Source organism: Melozone crissalis, unplaced genomic scaffold (genome assembly GCF_028551555.1).
Source record: "Melozone crissalis strain CALT ecotype California unplaced genomic scaffold, PUWL_Pcris_2 ptg000081l_1, whole genome shotgun sequence".
In the NCBI taxonomy this organism is placed as follows: Eukaryota; Metazoa; Chordata; class Aves; order Passeriformes; family Passerellidae; genus Melozone; species Melozone crissalis.
The window spans coordinates 16,149,218-16,172,953 of NW_026535858.1; the positions used below are offsets into that span (position 1 = coordinate 16,149,218).

Below are 23,736 nucleotides of genomic sequence, written 5' to 3' on the forward strand. Positions count from 1 at the left end.
CTAAATAATCAACCTGAAAACGAATCATTAGTTCACAGTTGAAGAAAATAACCACCCAGCAGGAAATTTCCATGCAATCAATGCTGGCTTAATGGGAGGCTCCAATGTTTCACTCCTCAGAGCAGCTGAAATCATGCATTTTTCAGAGGCACTGTCACCTTACACCAAAACATATGGACTTGAATATTGATGGAGGATAAAATTTGGAAGTAGGGCTTTTTTCTTTTTTTGGAAGGTGCCAAGTACCTCTTTGCCCAATGAGATGAACCAGAACTAAGAATACTCCCTGCTTGTCAGCATAAAGGTGTTAAAAAGAAGGAATACTTCTTTTGCTTGTTGAGTTCCTCAGATCATCAGTCCACAAGTTCTTCTAATTCAAACATTTGAACTTTTGATGTGATCACAGATTAAATTCACATGACAGGATTGCTTTCAAAGAATACATAGGAGTTTTTAAATTTGCCATATTTTATGCTACTCTAAATGAAAAATATTTTTCCCAAGTATGGGAGATTTTAGACTATATTTTGCAGTCTGTTGTCATACAGAACCACAAGGGAATTTCTCACATCAGAAATGTCAACCACCCTTTAAAAGTGTGAACTTCAGAGATGTCAAACACTACAGGCTTTTCAACTTCCACTAACAGCTGGGAACAAATATCAGTAAAAATCAGACTGCCTTTTCTTTAACAAAACCAAACAAACACAGACACTTTGCAAATCAGAATTAAGTGGAGCTGTGATATTTTAGATAAGCCTAGATACAAAATGGGGGCTATGAACATGGCTTTCATTCAGTGCTGGTGTAGCTGGATCCTTTGCTGTCACAAGTTATGACTCCTGGTTCCTCCTCCTTGCAGAAACTGACAGAGCCAGCACTGAGCTGAAGGCCAGGAATCTTGCTGGATCTGAGTTGAGCAGATTAACTTACTTATTTTAATTTCAGGATGACCAGGGATGTACCTGCTTTTGAAATTGTTCAATAACTCAATGGAATGGACAAAGCAAACATATTCAAAATATCTAATTTAAATAAAAATAGCCTGTAGAAAATTCAAGCCAGTTGCATCATAGGCACTGACTGCAGGACTAGGAGCCACAAGACAAAGGCTGTTACTGAGATAAGCATGAAGATGCTCCTTGGTACATTATTTCTGTGCTGAACTGCACTGAAACACACCAAAAACCTGCCCTCTCAAAACTCAGCTATGGAAACATCCAACAACAGCTCCCAGCAGTGGCCCTCAACACTTTGTCCAAGAGGTTCCAGTCCCTAGCAGCCACAAAAATCCCTCCAACCTGAAACATTCAGGAACAAGTCAAACCTTAATTCACACTCCAGAAAAACAACTTGGTAATTATCTTTTAACAGGTACCACTCACACATCAGACCCTTTCAATGAATACTGAATATGACAACTCTATTGTGGAAAATGACAACTGCAGGGTAAAGATTCTTTTAAAATACACAAAGGAGAACTGTTTTTCCATGTATCCGCTTTTACTGAATAAAATACTGCAAAAGTGTGGTTTGCCAGCACACCTGTGGGGAAAAAACCCCAAAACAAAAAACCAAACCACCCCCCCCAACAAACAAAATCACTGTATCTCCATCACCCCAACAAGGACTGTGAAAAGGATGCAGAAAGTGTTTTCACAGATTTTTAAGTTAATTAACACTTCAGCTTTCTTTTGTAAAATTAAAAGGGTGAACTTGAAAAGGTTAGAGCTCTAAAACTTTAATTCTATCCTATAGTAGCAAGCAGTTACAACTGACACATATCATTGGTGACAGTAACCCAGACTAAAGACACCAATATATTATTTCACACAACCTTTATGATTTTTTCATTTTGTGCTACAACTAGAAACAACATTTTTCTCTGCATACAGTATGACAAGGGAAATATTAATTATGATTTGTGTTGTTTTCTTACTGCTTTATATTGAATGATTCTGACATGACTCAATTGAAAACACCAAATTCTACAAGCTGCCATGGCAACACTAAAACAAGATGTTGGGAGTTTTTTCATCAGATATTTAGTAAAAAATAGTAATTGTTTAGAAAATGTGTTATTACTTTGGAAGTATCTTGTTAAATAAACTGGGTATTTAACTCACTTGACAAGTATATCATTCTTGCTCAGAATAAAGCAAGAAGATATCTTTGGTATTTCTTAGGAAAAACTGAAGAATATATGCTTGCCACCAATTCAGATTTTTTTAAAATTTATTTATTTTTAGAAACACTACATTCTACTGAGAAGTTTTATCAAGACTTCCATCTTTCCACTGCACATTATTTCTTCACAAAAGCTTATACACAGGCCACTGTGAGATTTGGAAACTGTGCTGGGCTTCCCAGCTGCACTTGCATTTCTGGTGGGGTACATGAGTTAGGTAGCTCTTAACTCAACTTTGTGAGCCTTCACTTCCAAAGCAGAGAGGCCATTTCCCACACACATCACTGTCTGTAACTACCAGAACAACCAGCTAAGCTTTGCTCACAGAAATTATTCTTTACAGACAAGATGATTATCTAAATATGTTCCACACCTGAGGGTAATTTTGAAACAATGGCACATTCTTGGGACATCATGTCAATCAATGACAAGAGAATGGCACTCTCTGCTGACAGAGCACACAGGTCACCCAGCTGCAGAACACAGCTGATTCTGAGTGATGCTGTCACAGGGCTGTAGAACTGCACTGACTTGTCACCAAGGTCAATCCAAAGGTGACTCACTCAAGGGCTGGGCACCAGAATCAAGTGCTTGATAGCAGGAACACTAAAGAGGACAAACTGCTCTGAGGCATCTGAAGAGAGACACACTACACTTTTTAGATGGTCTGTTTCTAGGCTTTTTAACAAAAACAGTTACAGCAACTTTACCCCAATAATTTATTAGCGCTTTTAAATTTTTTTTTAATTCTTAATACTTTTTCTCTGACTTTTTCCTGAGATGTTTTCTATGTAAAATTTGAGGTTTTTCTGAACTAGCTAGAAGATGTGTTAGGAACTTGACAAAAGAGAAGGACAAGAGCAGTAATTACAGAAAGTTCTGAACATTCATGCTGCAGGTACTGAGCTGCAATCATGTCTCCATTAGGCAAGCTGTGGACCACTGGGCTGCAGAACCCCAAAAGCTCTAAACAAGGCACCCCTCACCCAGCATCAACTCAGAATACTCAGCACACAGCTCCTCAGCTGGCTGATGCAAGCTTTGGAGCTGATTTAACCACACACTGCTTCTGCCAGCATCATGCCACACTGGCAGCTTTGCATGCACCACTTTTAAAGAACCTGTACCTTATGACAGCTTATTTTACAACAAGTAGAAGGATTCTGCTGTGCTAAAACTCCTGCATGCTCCTTTAACAACTGCAGCCCGGGTCAGCCACTAAAGACACAGGCCCAAGGACCCATCCCTGGGGTGCTGCCTGCAGGAGCATGGCAGACCCCCATGTGGAAAACACCTCTCAGCTAGAAGCCATGCAAGATGAAAGTCCAGCCACAGCTTGGCTCTCATCTCTGCAACCCTAAAACATCTGTAAACCAGAACAGAGGACAAAGCATTTACATGTCAAAATTTCATTCCACTCCAAAAAAACCCCATCCCATCTCTGGCAAAGGCATTAGTCACACTGCTTATGCCACACTTACATTTTATACCTTCTGTATTAGGTCTTCTAAGAATGAATGAACAAAGGTGGAACAAATCCCTTCAGCCAACATAATGTGCTCAACACATTCCAGCTCTCTTGCTGGAATTTCATGTATTTCCTACATGGTTACCTACCGGAAACTGTGAATACCTTGAAGCTCTTGCTGTAACACCTCTTGTGTTGTTGCTATTAAGTCCAAAGCTCCAACATACTCTGAAGTGGAGAGCAGCAACTGTACTGTGGGCTGTGTTTGGTGTACAGTAGCCATTAGCTTCAGTTTATTGTATGCTTTTATACAGTTATTTCTGGTGAGTGACAGTCTTAAAACTCGAAGCGATCCTTCACACATTACTTTATCAATTTTAGAGATTTTCTCTCTAAGCAATTTTACAGCCTGGGAGGTTTTCCTGAGGTAGTCCTGCAACTCATGCTGTGAGGTCATTGCATGAAAAAATGCTTCTGAACGAAGAGAAATCTGGTGAGCAATATTGACTTCCACGATGTCCAGATAATGGCTCAGCTGGGAAGAGGAAAAATCAACATTATTGTTATGACCTGGAAGCTTTATCATCATGCAAATACACTTTCAGAGTATTTGTCTCATTGTATCACAAGGAAATTTTGCTAATAAAAAGTTAAATCCCTTTGTCATTCTGGTTTAGTAACTTATTTTTAAATTAACTCAAAATCACTGTGGAAAGATTGATTTGATGCCTTTCCTGCTTGAAAGTAAAAAGTGAGAAAAGCAAATAAATCTACAATACTCAAAGTTTTATACCACATGGTTGCACACTGGCCACAGAATACAGGCAATAACCAGGAGACAGCTCTGGATACTGGCTTGCAAGCAACAATATATACATTCAGATAAGCTATGAAATTTGGGTCACTGAAGCTGATAAAGTTGCAGCCACTATATTTGATGACACACCACTGGAATGGCTCTGCTTATTTAACAAGCTGTTATACCTTCTTTGTACAAAAATCTCCAGAGTGTCTCTGGCTGCAGTTGTACTTTTGACAACCAGCTGGAATTAGTACTAAGCCTATTTCCTGTGTGCTGGCACTGTGGGATTCCCAGAGACAGAGTACACCCACATGTTCAGAACCTGAAATTCCAATTCTCTATGTCCAACAGTTACCAGACCACTGTGCTGGTCTGATTCTTTCACTATAATAGCTCTGTGTTCTGGCTTAAACTGAATATGCAAACTCTAAGGACTGAGGCTTTAGGATGCTCGTCAGAATGTTAATGCTCAGATGACCTGGTTTCTCAGAGGTGCCAAGCATTCAAACCTCCTGCTGAATTCCAAAAGGCCAACCAGAGATGGAAAGGAAATCAGCTGGAGAATGTCTCCTTCTTGGAGTTATTTTCATGCTGTTTCCCATGGATACACTAGGGATTTATACAACATACAAACCCTCTTTTTTGTTCACATCTAATTTAATCAAAAGCATCCTCCACCAACCAGCTGTGACACACCTAGCCACAGGGAAAGCCAAGATAGACTCTGACACAGGGATCAGAGAAAGGGCTATTACAAACAATTATTTATGTGATTGTACCAACCAGATGCCCCAGGTCCCTTCACTATGCTAAACAAAGTAGAACAAACAGAGCAAACAGCACCTGCCTCAAAAAGCTCACAATCCCAATGTAGGGCAACACATGGGAGGAGGTAAAGAAGAAAACACCATGAGGAAATTTTTGAAGTAGATCAACAGCAGTCCAAAAGATCTTACTTAAGACAAGGTTTTCAAAATCCTGTTGGAAAATGGTGCCTGGAGCTAGGGACAATTACAGCAGCAGGGTGCATATTTACATGTGGTAAGTGTAAACCTCGTGCAGCTCAGAGGCTTTAAAAAGTAAAACAACAAATGTGGGCTCATTTCAGTCATATGAAGCAGTGTTTTCACTCCTCTGCATCAGTGAGGGCTCTGGATCTGCTTCAACACAACTCCTTTCTGAGTGTCCATGCTGCTTCCAGGTACATTTTGGGAATCTCACAGCATATGCCAGACATTGCTTTTTCATCTTCAGACAGCAACTGCCCCAAAAAACTCCTAAGAAGCCTTCCTCCAACTTTAGATGTGAAGGACAACCTAACAAACCTTTGAGTTAGCCCCCAGCAGAGCCTGTAACTTCTTCCTGAGTTGGCAGGAGAGGAGGAAGACTAATTCCCAGAAATTTGGAAACACATTCCAGACAATCTCATGTTATTTTTTCCTAAGGTACTTTATTTTTTCCTAATGTACCTCACTACTCAGATTTTCTAAAAGCATTTTATGGGCATTTGTACTGTAAAGATGATTCATTATGAGATTTTCTATATTACGATTACATAACTAGCAAAAACAGATAAAACCAACCAAGACGAGACGTCTGTTTCCAATATGAAAGAAACCACTCTGCTTTCATGTTCTTCTTTGTGAAATGCAAAAACAGATCAGTGCAGACAACAACAAAAGAGCAATCTCCTAAAACACAAACACCATAGGATTTAGCATAGAAACCACTGAGATGTTGGAAAATAGGTCTGACACAGTGTACAACCTGTGCAATCCAGCTTTCCCTTCTCACAGAACTGCTCTTCCTCCCTAAGAAAACTACTCCACGCCTCTGAAGTTCTCCATATCCAGCTGTTTCAGTAAGTCACAGCTATCGTGAAAAGCCAGTTGTTACATCATACACAGATTCTTTTTTTCCACATTTGACAGATTTACTGAGCAGGGAAAAAGAGCTCTCTTCCAGCAGGGTGCTTCCTGCATGATTTCCTAACAATCTGCAGCCTGATGTAAAATGAGAGATAGCAAAGCCCACAATGATGTCTCAAGAAACACTACACAGCAGCAGCCATGGAGTTCCTTTGCAGTATCCACCAGCACTGATGGATAACCATAACTTGTGTCAAAGTTGTACCTTTTCTTGAAGTAACTTGGAGGAAGCTGCATCACGATTTCCTTTTCCACCAGCGGTACTAAAATGAGACCATGGTAAAACGGCATTAAATGTTAAGGAATCTTCCAAGGCAAAATCTGGTTTCATAAAAATCTGAAACAGAAAAACAAAAGAAATAAATGTGCCTCACTCACCCCTATATTTTTGCCCCAGTTAAACATATCTCCTGTCTCATTAAGCTAACAGAGACTTTAATTGTTGATTTCAAAATCCAGATTTTCATTTATTCAGGCAAACAAATTCATTCCAGACCTTACAAACCAATGTACTTTAAAAGCTTCTGTGATCTGACAGTCATATCCTTCTGAAAGGGCAAGTCACAGCTCCAAAATTACATATGGATTCAACCACCTGAGATGACCTAAACACCCCGAGTGTGCAAACATAGGCAGCTTTGAAGTGCAGGTGGGACCTCTCAAGGATCTGAGCAAAGCTTCTTCACTAACAAGGGCATCCTGCTGCTATCTGCTCCTTCCTGGGGCCACAGCTCCCACCAGGCTGATCATCCAGCTGGCTGTCAGGGTGCAGCAAGGGAGGGAGCAGAGCCTCAACCTGACATCCTTTAGGCAGGATGTAGCAACTGTGCTGGGCACAGGAAGAGTCAGTAACACATAACATTAACCACACCTCCTGGAGAACTATTCATCTAAAATTCTCTCAGGTAACATTATTTATACTTGACAAAACCCTGAGCTCACAGGCAGGCAGGAAAACTCTCCTCCTTTTATTTATGAAGTGTAATTTTAAAAGGTTCAACACAGACTGCAGCATCACACCACACTCAAGCATTCTTATTCCTGGACTTTAAACACTGCAGTGACAGCTACTCAAGTCAGAGCCCACACAACTGGCACAGAGATGCTGACCCATGTTAATGCTCTGACTTCTTACTGCACCTATAAAAAAATTATTCAGACTAAAATGGAATCTGGAGCTGTACCTTTTGTGTCAACCTGACACAAAAATTCACATCATGTATGCTCCATGCTTACATGCAAGTGAGCTCTAATCAAGGATCCAAGTAGTTAAACCTAATGCCGAGTTGTACACCAGGTAATATTCAAGCTTTTCTCAAATTCTTCAGTTTTCCTTTCCTCCTAGACTGGCTAATTCTGCTCAGCTCTGAGGTCTTAACTTCATTTATTTAAAGATGAAAAAATAATGGTAGTTGTATTATACTTTAAGAGAAAAACTGAGACCATGGAAACAATAGGGAAAAAAAAGACAAAGCAAATCATCCTTAGTCTTGAAATTCTGAGCACTACAGATCCTCTTGAGAATCAACCCAAGTCACCAGGGAGGACAAAATTTCTACAGAGTACATGCATATATTCAACACTTCATGTGAGAAAGCCTTACAACAGCTCCAAGTGCCCAGAAGCCATACCTTAGGTACTTGTTCCAGATCTGTCCTGGATTTATCTAAAATGAAACAAAACACAGGTAGTCATTCATGAGCAAACAACAGGAAACAATTCCCTTGAACAAGTGAATCCCATGAGGAAGTTTTCAAGACAATGATCCCATGCTCCTCACAGAGGGGGAACAGGCTTACAAACTGAAATGAAACTTTCTGTACATGAGGAGAACCTTGATGACATGAGGACAGTCAAGCATTGGAGCAGGCTGCCCAGAAGGGCTGGGTACTTCAGAGATTTTCTGGATATATATTTGGAGATATTTTCTGGATATTTCTATTTTTCTTGGTAAAGCTTTGAATGGCTTGGTCTGACCTCACAGCTGAGCTGGCTTTGAGATGGCAGTTGCAGTAAAATCCTTCTGAAGTTCCTGCCAACCTGAAATATTCTGATTCCTTGAAGTACTCTTTTGTCCTTTGCAGTTCAGGTTTCATGCCCAGACTACTCAAGGGAGATTGACTTGGCTGCTTTGGCAGTGTCAGTGATTGTCATACAAAGCAATCCACTTAGCACTTCACATTCATTAGTGCACTGGCAAGGGCCAGTAAAAGGTCCTTCTAACATCATCCCAGTTTTAATGCTTCAGACTGAAGCTGCCCATATAATCACTTTTGCACGGCACTTGGAGATTGGATGCACAAAGACTGCCAACAAGGGCTAGGGCCAGAGTCCCAAGCACTGACCAAGCAGCACAGCAGCACCAATTCCCATGGAGTATGCTGACCTGACAATTGTAGAGGGTAGAAGAAATTGTAGAGAAAACTGAGCTGGGAAAAGAGTTCATTCATTATATCCCAGCAAAACTTAAACAGCAAATTCAGACTTTTGAGATTCAGCCAAAATCCCTTGTCCCACCCTTACTCATTACTTTAGTGGGCATTATGAAGATGGGGCACACTGGTGGACAAAAAAGCTGAGGAATTTAAAAGCAACAAGCCCATATCTGTGCTGCACAGTCTGCTCAACCCTGACAAAGGTGGCAAACACTACCCCAGCATCAGCTCCCATACTGCTCTCTTTGGTTTTTACTCCGTTTGTTTCTTACTTTATTTGTATCAAAGTACAGAAGGCAACCTTGGAATCATCCTGCTGTCCTCAGCCTTTGGACAGACCAATTCTTACAGGAGTGAAAGGCTAAGTCTTGTGGGATGGAGTTAGAAGAAGAGAGGAAACAGCAACAGCAGAATTTATAGAAAATCACAAGCTTCAGTCTACCAAATGATGCTTCTACTAAGAACTGTCCAGCTACACAAGCAGCTCCCAGTTACTTTGGTGCCTGTAACCTTCTCTTTTTAAAAACACTCATCTGTGGGAGGACAGAACTCGCACTCATACTCTTTGAGGATGGATTTAGGTAAGATGAAGAAGGCACTTTGATTTTGCACTATTGATTTATTTTAAAAAATATGGATATTGATCTAGTACCGATATCCAACTGTGACAAAGAAAGACTCTCTAACAGTTTAGAGTCAGAAAGTGTGTGTTTATTGTGACTCTGGGCAGCATGGGGGATAGCTCCCAAATACACACTGTGATTTACTGGTGATTACAGAGCCCTTTTATCTATACAAGTATTGAATACCCAAAACACAAATGCATATTCATAACTCTGGTACATCCCATTCCCTGCTCTGTATGGTAATTAGTTCAAAAGCCATTAAGCATGTGTAGTTTGTCCCTTGAAATGGGTCAGTGGACCCTTTCACAAGGAGGGGTCCCAAAATGAGGAAGTAAATGAAGTCTTCCTTGTTCTGACCTTTCTACATTTTCAATGCAAATATGACAAATGAACCCACTGATAGAACTCCCATTCCCATCTTCAATTGGTTTCAGAACAGAGGAGGCCTACAATTGTCTTATGTTTCTAAAAGCTATTTATCAGTTTCTATATTCTTCATTATAAACCCAGCTAACCAAACATTGTGCTGACAAGCAATCACTTATTAGTTAACTACTGACTCCTAACTTCATCAAGGCCTACCCACTTATTTTAATTAACTCCAATAAAGCTTATCTCTAACTAAAATCTTAGCTCCTCTAAAATCTCTAAATTCCTTAAAGTTTATGTCTCAGTGTGCAGCACAGACAGACTCATTCTGCAACAGCTACTCCAAAGTAACACCGATAGAGAGAAACCCCCAGAAGGGCTTCCTTTTGCACAGAAGAGGAGGAAGAAAGTCAGCCGAAATAACTTGATAAGAAGGAGTAAACTACTGAATCTTTTTTGCTGTTTTACCTGTAGACATTGACATAGATAAGACTCAAAGAGATTGATAAATGAACGCTTTTATGCTAATGTTTTTGAGAAAGTAAATTTAAATATAAAATAAAAACTTCCTCCAAGTTATGAGTGTTTCTTTTATGTATATTTTTTCTTTTTTAATTTTGCCCCTTGCCTTCCTTCCTGTCTAGTTTCCTGTTAGTTGAACCACTTCCATGAAGTCCTGAAATTCAGCCTTCAAGTGCAGGTTTGAGCCCCCCAGCACAAGGCAGACCTAAATATTCTGGAATGAATCATGTCAAGAGCCACAAAGATTATTAAGAAAAAAGGAGGAGAGACTGTTTAGACTGGAAAAGCCCAGGGAAGGTCAATGTGCTTAAAGATCTGATGGGGAGGTGCAAAGAACACAAAGCTGATTCTTCTCAGTGGTGCCCAGTGCCAGGACAGGAGGCAATGGGCAGAAACTGATACATGAAAGATTTCATTTGAACACAAGGAAGAATTTTAATGTGGGGGTGGCAAAACACTGAAACAGGTTGCCCAGACAGATTGTGTCACTTCCATCTGTGAGATTCACAACCCAACTGGACACTGTCCTCCCATAGGTAGCCCTGGCTTGAGCAGATGGTCTAGACTACATCACCTTGAGCTATAATTTCCCACCTCAGCCATGATATGACTCTCATGGCAGAGATACAGGAATGGCACTGCAGTTCTTCACTGAGAAGCCAAGGTGATACAAATTTGACACACCAGTTTCAATGGATCTTTTAATAAAAAGCAGTTAAAGAAAACACTGCCAGGGCTACAGTGACCTGTCACAAATCCAAACATGCCAAGAAAAAGTTTAAAAGCAGGTATCATTAATATTCTGACCTACAAAATGTCAGCAGTGGTCATGAACACCTCTCAGCCTACCACATCTGAGTTTTTAATTCTTGTTTCAAAGAAATCATCAGCTATTATTGTACATGAAGATCTCAAGCAAGTAACAGAGACAATTAGCACATTATAGAATCAATGATGAGTAACATTCATAACACTTGCTACTGATGTTATAACATACTGATACAAAAAGACAGCACTTTTTAATGACTAAAGGAGGTTTTGACTGTACCGTGAGTGTGTAATAGTGTCCTGTCAAAGGTATCTTTAGGAGTACAAATATTCTTGCACCTTTCATGAACCTTCTCTCTCTGTAGAAGAGAAAATATATTAAAGAATTATTCTGATGCTTAAAACCCAGATTTTTTTCATTTGAAGCAAAACATTTAGTGAAACACAATTAAATTATGCAAAATAATTCTGGCAAGTTCACAGTATTTTCTTCCTCTTATAAGCTCAGACAGTTTGTCCAGGTGAAAGGTACTAAAAACTTCTACCGACAGTGGATGTGTTGTTTTTTTCCTGTATCTTTACATCTCAAGAGAAAATGAACACAGACATTATTGAAGAGGTGTAATAACTTCTCCACATAATGATATACAATTACAGATCAACTGTAATTACATATACAAACACTTATTTGCTGACTAATCCAGGAATCACACTAACAAAGAATCCTTTTTCCTTGCTAAATCAAATTGGATGGAAGTAGAAATTACTTGCACATATTACTAATGAGTACCTTGCTGAAACCACATATCTTGTTTCATCATGCTGAGCTTCGAATTTGAAACACCACCAGAGACCATAGTGGTGATAAACTATGTTTCCAAAGAGCACCAATGTTAACTAGATTTCTGCAAGAAGATACATCACAGTTCAGGTCCCAGTTTCAAAACCTTCCTTCATTTAGCAGTCACTGCATGAAGTACTAATTTTAAAGGATGAAATCTTAAAACATTTTAAATGCTGAATATGTGAGTTAAAGGCAATAGTTCAGTTTCAGTTCATTTATAAACAATTCCCTTCTACAGTCTTTAACTATAATTACACAAGTAACATTTCCTGCAGCTAACTCTGAACCAACAAAAAAAAAAAATAAGGAAGTTACAAACCAAGGAAGCAGAGAACAGCAGGAGACTTCTACATGTTCTTTCAGTTAAAAAAAATACTACATACTTACTGACACTTGTATTTTTAAGAGATTGCAGAAGTCTCCTACTGGTCCTGGTGTCCTTAGGTGTAGCTTACACTTCCCTGTTACAAAAGAAACCACCAAGACAATAGGCCTCTTTATAGTCTGAGAAGTTAATGTATAAATGTTTCAATGTTTAGATTGAAGACTCCTAAAAATATTCCCAACCCTTGCAGCATGTAGTCATTTGATCCAAAGGTCTGAGAATGCTATGTTGCATTGTAGAGCCCAATCCTTACAGGAAAAAAGGATTAACAACCAGAAAGAATAAATATGAACTGCAAGCCCTGGTGCAGAGCTTGGTACTCAGAAGTTAAAAATAACATGAAATTGCCTCAGGACAATTCAGAGAGCATTTTCCACACGATGGGTTCGGAGATTATAAAACCAGAAATGTCTAATGAAGACCCAAACAACACTGAAAAAGTAAATAAATTATCAACTAACTGTACAGTGGGCTACTAGCCAGGATAATCTAATTAGAAGAAGGTTCTCTTTCTGGTTCCTAGGACTATGTGCACCTAACTGGGGGTTCTTACCGGAGTGATTTCCTGTTGGTATGATGCAAAATGTTCCTTGGTGATCTGTGGGAGGTAGAATGAAGGCGTGACTTCAGTGTCCACAAAGTCCACTCCCCATGTTTTTGTAAAGAAATCAGATTCCCTTTTTGCTAACCTAGGATCATTTAGTGCTGCTGGGAGATTGACTTTGGAATGATAAATAGTCCATCTTTGCTGATCCACAACTAGAGATGGGCTGTCATGTAAGCTATTGGGATTGCCTGCAGCACAAAAGACAAGACAGTTTGTTAGGGTGAGAAACAAAGCTGAAAGCTTTTGCTAAAATGTGGCTCTTAAGCAAATCATATTTTACCAATTACATACGGATTAGAATTATCTATGCAAACGACTGATGATATTCTCCTGCAACATTTCACTTTGCATTTCTTCTGTGAGATTAACCAACTCAAGTTTTGAACACAGAAGTGGTGTATTGACACTCATTAAACAGATTTTGTTCAACATTAGTTTCTACTGAAGAGAAAAAGATTCCAACCACAAACATATTTCTAATAATCTGATCTTGATCAGAATGAGAGCTGCAATTCGTTAGCATTATATGTCATAATTTTTAAGATCCCATCCCACCTACTCCTTTGTGTAAACTAAGCCTTAGTGCAACACAACAGCTGGAACCATGACCAAAATCTGGTTTAACAACAGCACCAGAGACTCAGTACTACAGGCAGGTCAGTTGCTTCTTCCTGCAGAAGGGCTGGGATGTCTCCCAGAAGGAATGCAGTCAGGCTCCAAGCACACTGGACACGTCTGCTACCAGCTCTGTCAGACTACACCCTCTGCTTACATGGAGCATGGACCATAGCTGTAATGTGGAATGATGCAAGCAAAGTCCCTCCTATAATGGGGACACCTTAAAACAAGCTGCAAATAGTCTCTCCTATTGCTCCAAAGGGACACTGGGCGGTATAAAAAAGAATCACAGCATGCTTGGAAGACTATGGCTTAGTACACTACCCCGGCATACAAGAAATATTACTGGATAGCTGGCAATGGCTCAGCAAATGGAGCTGCTCTGTCCCTGTGCCTGCACAGCAGCATTACCTGTGGGCTCCTTGGGACACACGTCTGGCAGGGACTGCACAGGCCGAAAGCGTTTCGTGGCGTCCGCTTCCTTTCTACAGAAAGCATCGCTGCTCTTCGACTGAGGCACTGGTGAGGAACTGTGGCTTGATGCCATTGCATAAAATCACCACTTGATAAAAGCTAAAGAGGAAACAACAGATATCAAGGCTTTAATAAAGCTCTGGAGAGACACTGTATCAAAACAATGACACTCCAGTAGTGTTTTCAACTGCAATACTTCAACTGACACATTTTAACAACAGGAGAAAGTTTATTTTAAACACAAAAATAAAAGGCAGAATGTAACTTCATGGTCTGTTCTTCACACACCTGTAGGTTTGGAGGATAGCCTGTTTGTTGTTGCTGTGCCCAGGAAATGTTACATTTGGGAAAAAAAAAAAAAAAAGTCTCTCAGGCACTTCTTCCTTACTTGCCATAACTATTGCAGCCACAGTGCATACATTCACAATAGAATTTCCTCTCAAATATCAGGAAACCTTGTACCTGAATCAGAAAAACTGACAATTCAACTTTTATGGCTGCCCAGTAAAGTACAATTTATTCCAGCACAATGTATTAGTGCAGAGAAGACAAATCATAGATCAAAAAGCTCCAGAGTAAGCAAAGTCCCACTAATTTTCAGTTCAATTTTAAGATTGCAGTTTGAAAATAAATAGCCTTAAAAATATTACACCAGGGCTGAACTTACTGAGTTTTTTCCATCTGTAAACAAAACTGCATTTCCATCAAAGTATCAGACAGTAGTACACCACACAACTATTAGGGTTTGAGAGTTTATTAAAACTGCACAGCTCAAGGAGTGCCTGTTCAAAGGGACTCGTCTGGATCCTCACCTTTAAGGAGAAATTAAACACATCTAGCAAGATCTTAGCATTTAACTACTAACCCTTAATGGACACTTCAATCACTCACTACCCTGTGAAGGAGCACAAAAAGATTAAAGGCCAATTTTATCTTCAAGTGCTAAAGCAGGCACCAAGGGATGGCTGTATCTCACCCTGTTGGCTTCCAGCAGCAGCACATATATTACATATCTCATTTGGAAAAGAAAAGGAACAGGTTCTACTTTGTTAAAAGTGTCCTACAAAACAATTCTAAAAGAGATGTTCACCTATAACAGAGCATCCCAATGAAGAGGTCAATAGCAAGGAAAACTTACTAGCAGAGAATGGGAACAGTCAGAAGCCTTCAGACAAAAAACCTTTCCAGACATCTGACAGGTCTTCCTTAAGTATCATAAAGCATTAATCTCTCTCCCCCAAAAGCCCCACAAAAACCTTTTTCTCTACTACTTTTATTGCTAATGTTCTTCCCTGGACATTTCCAAAGTAACTTCTCAATTAAGGTCTTCTCAAATGTTTGGGGTGGTTTTGTGAAAAATCTAGTATATTATGAAAAAACACCTATTTTAGCATTCTTAAAAAACACATCCAGTGCTATGTTGCCATGACCAAGTCTCTTAAAGGCATACAGTAAATTTATCTGCACTTGGAACTGCTTCAAAGTGCTGTATTTGCACTTTTCCTCCTGAAAAAGCCTCTGTAATATGAGCCACAGTCTGCTCTAGTCAGATGTATGAGCAACTCGAGCAATTTGTAGAAAGCACTGAAATCTTGTAACTCTTGCAAGCCTTTCATTAAGCATTTCTGCTTTCCCCACAATGAAGTACCATCTCAAAGAATTGTCTAGGATATAAATTGTCTCAACTACATAAATCTGAGTGGAGAAAATGCTATCTGTGTGATGCCAGCCAAAGATTTAAAAGAAATTTCAAAGACAAGTTAAGACTGAAGAGTAGCTCGACACCTCAGCATTTCAAAAACAAGCTTGGCCTACTCTTGCACAGGTATTTTCATTACTTATCATCATGAAATATTTAATGAGAAATCTTAAAATAGAAAGGAAAGACTACAATAAAATACCAGTGCAAGCAGTAACCTTCATACTGTTGAGTGGATTTCAACAAGATACAAGGCTTCATAGGCAGAGGCCTTCTGAAGTGGCACGCAATCTGATGCTGTACTAAATTATTCATAGCTAGCAGCTATTCTAGTACCTTCATAAGTCAGGACCTTATGGATAATTAACCCCAATGAACAACCACATTTATACAGGAAAAAACTCATCTCTGTACTGCCCAAAACCAGGCATTGCTCAAAATGCAGTCCTTAAATTGACCAACAAAGTATAACTTCAGAAAGACAAAGAAAACTGGGCAATAGTACCTGAATTAAATCCACATTACAAAGGAATATGTGCCAAGCCCATATAAAGGCAAAAAATCCTGCCCTACACTCATCTCTGTACACTAACCTTACCCATAATTGAAAACCTTTAATTTGTTCACCAGCAAAACAGCAGCTCCTTGTGCTCCACGACTAAACATTTTATAGACAAATGAATCTATAACTAGCCCCTAAATCAACATTTTAAAACACACAAAAATAAACAAATTTGCTGATTTAAACATACCAAAAAAACTGAAACTCAGTGTTAACACAGAACAAAACTGCTGCAGAGTATTTTAACTCATTCTATTTTCCATGCAACTGAAAGGCAGGTAAAAGCAGTTAACTGCACTAACTGTGCAAAATGACAGGCAGGTAAATGCAGTTAACTGCATTAACTGTGCAGAGTCAATTATGAAATGGTGAGTCCCCGAGTCTCTTACTTAGAAGAACATATGGCTGTAGTAAAAATATGCAACTGGGTAACTTCATGACATCAGTGTTTAAATTATATACAATTAAAATGGGTTAGATCAACTGTGTTCTTGCTAGTAATCACCATAATTTACTCACATTTTGTCTAGCAATGTATATTAAACTAATGCAATTAAGAAAACGTTTAGAGGTTAGACACAAAAGTAGTGATGGAGCCTGGAACCCAGGATTATGGCTCGACTTGCAACATGCCTTCAATATATTACATCTGTTTTGTACACACTGTATTAATTTCCTTATTTAAAAATATTATATTAAATTACACTGTCACTGTAATGACTTAATACCACTGAAGTTAAACCAAATCAGCCACGGCAACAACAAAAATAGCTTTGATTATCTGAACTGACAGTATTCCTAAAGTCTGAGCACACAAGGAGTTGTATTTCAACTTACAGCCTCCTCTTTAAACACATTCTTGTTCAGTAACACGCTCAGGAAGTACAATATGGCACAGTTGTACAACACAGCATGAACAAAACACTGTGGTGAGGAGAGAAGAGCCACAGGCCTGGCACTGCAGAGTCAGCAAAGAGCAGCTCTGTGAGGCAGCACTGCATTAATCACATGAGGCTATTTCTGAGATGACTGCGCTGTGACTCTGGAGTTTCACACCCGAGGTTTCAGCTCTTGGAAGAGAGCACAACAACAACAAAGTGTATTACTCAGAAGTGATTGCACAGGGTGGTTGTAACTCTGGAGAATGTGCTTGTTTTTCTAAGTATCAGGACTTGTACAGAAGTTCTTCAGAAACTGCCTTCCCATATTCTGAGTGTAATTATTCACATGCTTTGCTTTTCCAATATCATTTATAGATTCCGCTCTCCAAATTTTATTTCAGCTTCAAAAATAGTGACAGCTAAGAAGAGACACTCAGCCCTCAGGGTTCCAACTGAACATGCAACACTGAGCAAGCTTTCCTTCAAGCATTCCCCATTGTCCACAACAAGCCACACCTGGACACCAGCAGGCACTTTTCAAGGGGTATGCTCTGCATCCCAAAGGTAAGGCAGGAGAAGTTTCTCTGTGAACACAAATGGCATGCTAAAGTTCCTGCTGCTTGTCATGGCTTTGGCAACAACAGAGTGAAATTAAAATATTTCAAGCACTCTTCTGGCTACCTAACATGCTTTGGAAGAGAAAACTATCAGAAGCCACCCACAAGTCAAAATAGCAAGAAGCTATTTTGAAGCAAGATATTGCACCATTTCTAGAAGATGTGATAAATACCAAAGATATTTATTAAAGAAAAGCATTCCTGAAATATAACTAAAAGATAAAAATACACAAGGGACTGCTTCCAGGACCTCAACAGCTAATAAATGGCATACTGTTATTGGCCTAACATATTTACTCTGTCCTCAAAGGTTGAGCTTTCCCTATGTATTACTACAGAGCTCTAAATCAGCAGGATTTCACCCTGTAATAGGGAAACCATGGTACCAGCCAAGCACACAGCACCTTTGTAAGACAATGTGAGCCAGACTGCACTAGTGCAAGCTTTCACTTTTTTTAGCAACTAGCTAATTCCTCAGGCTGAAATTTCCATGCTTGCTCCCAGTGCCCTGAGACAGACACCCCTGCTGCAGCAGGGGAGCCAAGGTTAGCTTGAAGCAGAAACATTTAAGCAGTTTCAGAGACTGAGGTTAAAGCTGTGGGAGCTGTTCTGCTAAGCCAAGCTCTTTCTGAGCCCCTACTTCCACCCTGGGGTTTCAGGGGAGGAAGGTGATGGCTCTCAGGGCAATGATGAGGCCAGAGTCAGAGGAGAGCTGTGACTTGTCCCCATGGCAGGCCACCTGCATTTGGAGCACACTCCAACATAAAACCTCTTCACACAACTTAGAGAGGAGGCCACATGAGCCTGGCCTCTCTGAGAGCCTAATAAATATAACTGTATTTGTATTCACAAAAAATCTCCACATATTTGAGTGCATTCTGCACACCCCAACATTATCCCCAGTCTCATGTTCTCACACTGAGGGTGTACCCTCTCTGCAAAGTTAGCATCACTGATGACCATCCAGGTTAGCCTTGCTGGGATGAAATCAACCCAACAAGAAAGCCATGTACAAGTTATCTGCATTTCCCATCAGGCCTGCTTAGCCACACTTGCTGTTATGCTCCAGCAGACTCTGTAATTCCTCAGACTGTGCTGCTTTCCCACCAAAGTGCAGAACAGGGGCTGTGGAAAAGCAAAAACTCTTGAATAGCCCAAAGAGTAATGCCACCACCCTCCCCTTGAATTGTCTCTTTCATAAGAACATCTCAAAACACTCTCCTCAAACAGGGAAAGAGAAAGAAAAAACAGTAGTGACTCCAAAGAAAGAACAGAACAGCTGCATCTCCACTGCAAAGCACCATGGGTAGCCTACAGGGCCAGGATAAAACAACATCTGACTTTCATATTATCACATTTTGTACTGGTTTCTTTTGCCCTTCCCAGCTGTAGCCACATGAACAGCAGATTTAAAAAAAAATTTAAAAAGCTTTAGCTGAGCTTCATTTCTTTAAACACAGGAATAAAATCCTCTGAAAAGAATTATCCCAAAAGGTCCCATCACTGAATAACATCTTGTTATTTAATAAAATCCACAAGTGTAAACATTTTGTCAAAAACTGGAAAGCAATTTATCTCCTTTTAGATAAACTATCTGGAAAGTAGCATTTCACTTTCATTCAGGTACCAAATAAACAATTATCCTAAACACTTGTGATGTACCCACTGTAGCAAATGTACTTCCTCTCAGCTGGAAAACCAAGCTCCCAATGCTGAACGCTAATTTGAAATCAGAAGGCAGATTCTGTGCTGGAGAAACAGACCTACCTACAGCTATTTAGGTCATTATGCACCCAGTTCTTCCACACCAGAGGTTCAGAATTGTTCAGAAACAATCATCAAAGCAGTAAAAATATGTGTCAGAAAAGGCCTTGTGGTTAGTTGCCCACACTATCACACAAGATGAGAATGAAGTCTCTTTGTACCCTTTTTTCCAGGCATCAGCATTACAGTGTGCACTATCCCCTTGGCAAACAGTGAAATACCAGCATCTTACAGAGCTCCAGAGATGTCCACACAGCTGAACAAAGACCAAGGAGCCCCAGCAGCCATTCCTGCCACAAGTCTGGTAAAGGTAGAGACTGCAGAGCAGTGACATGTGGAGAACTGCACCAGCCCCAGCAAAAATCCCAACACCGAGGTCCTGACGTATAAAAGGAGTCCAAGATGCTCACGGCAATTTGTGTCAACAGCACGATCCCTGTACAGCCCCTCCACTTGCCATCTTCAGCAGGACCAGGCTCTTGTCCATCAGAAAATAACTCCCTAAAAATATGAATTTCCATGGGAATCATGTGTTCCAAAGCCTTATCCAAGCCCTGAACTGGAAATGGCTATGAGGGAGCCACATAAAAAGACTCCAGAGTTTGACATTGTGCATAAAGCTGCAGCCAGACTATCAAAAAGTAGGCCCAGTGCACCTCACATCAAGTCCTGACACAGGATGCCAGTCCACTGTCACTCTACAGGGCAGGTACTCTGCAAACAAGAACATCCAAACTTTAACCTGGTGAGCAACAGAGCATGCCATCCATGTTTGCTGACATCCTTGTGGTATTAATGCCTGCTCAACAGAAGATCAAACAAAACTGATCACCTCTATTCACATCACTTCCTTTTTATCCCTTAAACAGTTTCCATTGACAAAAAGAATAAATAATTCCACAGCATAAAACCCAGCATGGTCATGCTACACCTGGAATGCCAAAACCAAAAAGAAGGTCTTACACTGCTGTGTAAAGCCCATACTGCTGTATACAGTCTTACAGTGACTGTATAAAAATGATGGGAACTCTCCAACATATTGCGAAGTGCCAGACATGCTACCCCAATTCTAATAATCTAGCCCTAACACACACCCACACACATCCAAAAGGGCACCCTTTTTTTTTTAAATTTAAGAACCAGACTGACAGAGAAAAAGCTGGGATATTCAAGCTATTAGGTATGAGTAACTTGGAACACCTGATCAGTACATGGACCTATCAGTTTTGAGTATGAAGGAGCCATGTTAACAATTCTTTACCTTCTGCTGAGAATATTCAGTTTTGTTGTTTTGTTTTTTTTTTTAATCTAGCACCTATGTGAGGTGGGTGCAAAAAGCTAGAAATATTAAGACAAATCCTAGATTTGCTGGTAAATATGATTTGGACTTACTCATATGAGGCCCCAGAAAAATGTGCATAGAACATCCACACTCATGCTCACTTGCTCACTCTTTCTGCTACATTCATAAAACAAGACAAGAATAAACAAAGTGTGAAGGGAAAAAAAAAAAAAGGTAACCAAAGAAAAATTGTGAGCTTCTCAGCTGGAAGGACAATATGATGTTTATGGGCCTTCTCTCTTCCTCAGGCTCACAGCTCCTCATTTTCCCCACACTCTGGAGAAGGAAAGCAGAAGTGGCTTCTTCACAGAGTTGCTGCCCCAAAAGAAGAAACAACACCTACATGATCATGATTCCATTTCCCAACCTCTTCCTGCTCAAACTGCCAAAGAGAAGCCTGCACTCAGCTTTCTCCACTCATTTCTAGCAGTGCCTGACATTTTCCAGGCAAACAATATCTCTGTTCAACACTGGAAATGTGCACCTCCTTCTCCTCCCATGAAGTTTGTGCTCGTCAACAAGGCAAGATTCCTGCACACATGCCAGACTCCCACTAGAGAGAAAGATGGTGCTGAAGACAGTGGGACACTTGGGAGAGATCTTGTTACTGGCAAATGGGATAGGAGAGGTAGAGATGCTTCTCATTGTGCAACCTCCTGGCCTCACTGGTGAGGCTGCCCAGTGACTTTTTCGTGAACAGCCGTGGATCTCCTGTCTGTCAGTCCATTTTGGGCACTGTTCTACCCAACAGATACACCAACCTAATGCCCAAAGCATTTCAAGGCCTTTTGTCTGCACTGGAGTGTGTCAAAGAGTCACACTCACTCTCATGTCACAACAGTAATTACTGCAGCCACTACAACAATTAACACACTGCACTTGGGTTTTTGAGTAAGAGAGCAATTTCTAGCAGGGTTGCACAGCAACAGCCACACAAGTCCACAGGACTTCTCATTCAGGACTTCATCAGTACAGGTAAGACAGGAAAGTCAATACACCACCTATGATAGGAACTCAAAAAAAACCCCCAAAACAAAACAACAAAAAAACAAATCTGTAGCCCAGTAATTACTTTGATGAACTTTAAAACAGGCATTCTATATTTTTTTACGCTGGATTGTGATAACTCTATGTCCTGCAACAGAAATCCTAAGTATTTAGAGAGTACAAGAATAACGGAGAAGAAAAAGGGACTTAGCGACATACTAAGGCCTAAACTGGGCAGTCAGAAGGGGAAAGCTTCTGCTGGGATTGCAGAAGGTTGGTATTTTATACCCCTATATGTGTACTTCTCTCAACATCACATACCGTCTTTGAAAAATTACAGTAAAGAAATGCAAGAAATTAATCTCCCCAACACACAATTTTACGATCATCTACAAACCCAGGAACCATCGCCTTCCTACACGGCTTATGGAACCAAACCAGCCCTTTTAGTGCTCCACATCCCAGTCTCTCCTGGCTGCCATGCGCCAACACTGAATACTTGCTCGAAGCGTTAGCTCCCGAGCCGGCCATACCTTATGGAGAACACGCCAGGAGTATCTCCCGGAGGCCGTCGTCATATCTCTCCCCGTGGCATGGTCGGGAATGCTGCCGGGACCTGCGGGACAGTGACCGCATGAGGGAGGCCCGGCCTCCCGCCGACACCTCCGCGCCCTCCCCGCGCCTCCCGCCGGGCACCGCCCGCTGCCCACCGGGGGTTACCATGGAAATTCGGAACGGGGAATTGCAGGGAGGGAACGAAGGAAGGAAGGAAAGCGGGCCGCGGGCAGCCCCCCCGCCCACCTCCCCTCGCGTCCCTCCGCTCCGCCGCCCGGCCCAGGCCGCCCGGGCCGCCCACACAAAGGGCACCCGGGGAAATTAAACTTTCCCGGCCGCTCCCCGGGGAGCCCCGGCGGCGGGCGGGGGCGGGAGGCGGCGGGGCCGGCGGCGGGCGGGCCCCCCACGCTGTACCTGGGGCGCCGAGCGGGATGCGCGGCCTAGCGCGGCTCCTCCGCCGCGACACGTCGGTGCCCCCGCGCAGGGCGGCGCAGGAAGGGCCCGGGCGGCGGCGGCGGGAGGAACCAGGCCCCGCCTCTGCCACCGCCCGGGGGAGGAGCCGCGGCCGAGGCCGGCGGAAGGGGCTGCGCTGCCTGCCGCCCGCCGTGGGGTTGCGGTGCCGGTCCCGTGGGGGCCCGCGGTGCCGGCATTTGGGAGCCCTCGTCACCGAACCCCCCACGGGCGCTCCGCAGCCGGTTTGAGTCAGATTTATATTTTAAGCTGCAGTTCTTCCTCAGGCCACAGAGGCTGCTGGAATAGAGGGGCGCGTTGGGTCGCACTGAAGCAGTAGCAGCCTCGTGCCTGATCGTGCCTTAAACAGGCTTAAATTCTCGGCCGTAGCGCTGTGCCAGTCAAGAAAACACAGGGAAACTCTGATTATTAGCAGCAGCGATTCCGGCTGTATTTAATAGCATAAGCGTGTGGCTATGGGCACGAGTGTGGAAATCCATGGGTTACACGGGTTCACGCCTGGGTTTGCAGCTCACTAACTCGTGTTTGTATCTGGTGCTGGCCCAGACAGACTGGGCTGAAGATGTTGTTTTCTCCTTGGTGGTCAAGGTTGGCAGAGGCTGGTTCGGTACAATTTGTTCTGTGGACTCAGCCAGTAAATCCCAAATAAGTATCACCAGGGTCAGGAACTCCTTGATGACTTCCTTGAGAGATGTGTATGTCCTGACCGATGCTCACCCTTTATAAAGTTGAGTTTAAAGAGCAAAAATGTGACACTACCAGAAAGACAGACTAGTTTGATATTATTATTACTTCATAACCGTGGGCTTCAGTGTCAGTGACCA

The 23,736-nt window shown here is 41.5% G+C and overlaps 1 protein-coding gene across 1 annotated transcript in view; it reads right to left on the reverse strand.

Annotated features, from left to right (window-relative positions):
- VPS54 (VPS54 subunit of GARP complex) overlaps positions 1-22,936 on the reverse strand; it is a 48,269-nt gene extending 25,333 nt beyond the window's left edge. The window contains exons 1-8 of the mRNA XM_054290149.1: positions 22,856-22,936; positions 22,420-22,502; positions 13,972-14,133; positions 12,889-13,130; positions 11,387-11,465; positions 8,018-8,052; positions 6,592-6,723; positions 3,806-4,191 (exon numbers count right to left, since the gene is read on the reverse strand). Of these exons, the coding sequence (XP_054146124.1) occupies positions 3,806-4,191; positions 6,592-6,723; positions 8,018-8,052; positions 11,387-11,465; positions 12,889-13,130; positions 13,972-14,107 (1,010 nt within the window). The 5' untranslated portion in view covers positions 14,108-14,133; positions 22,420-22,502; positions 22,856-22,936. The remainder of the gene's footprint in view (positions 1-3,805; positions 4,192-6,591; positions 6,724-8,017; positions 8,053-11,386; positions 11,466-12,888; positions 13,131-13,971; positions 14,134-22,419; positions 22,503-22,855) is intronic.
- Positions 22,937-23,736: the final 800 nt, after the last annotated feature.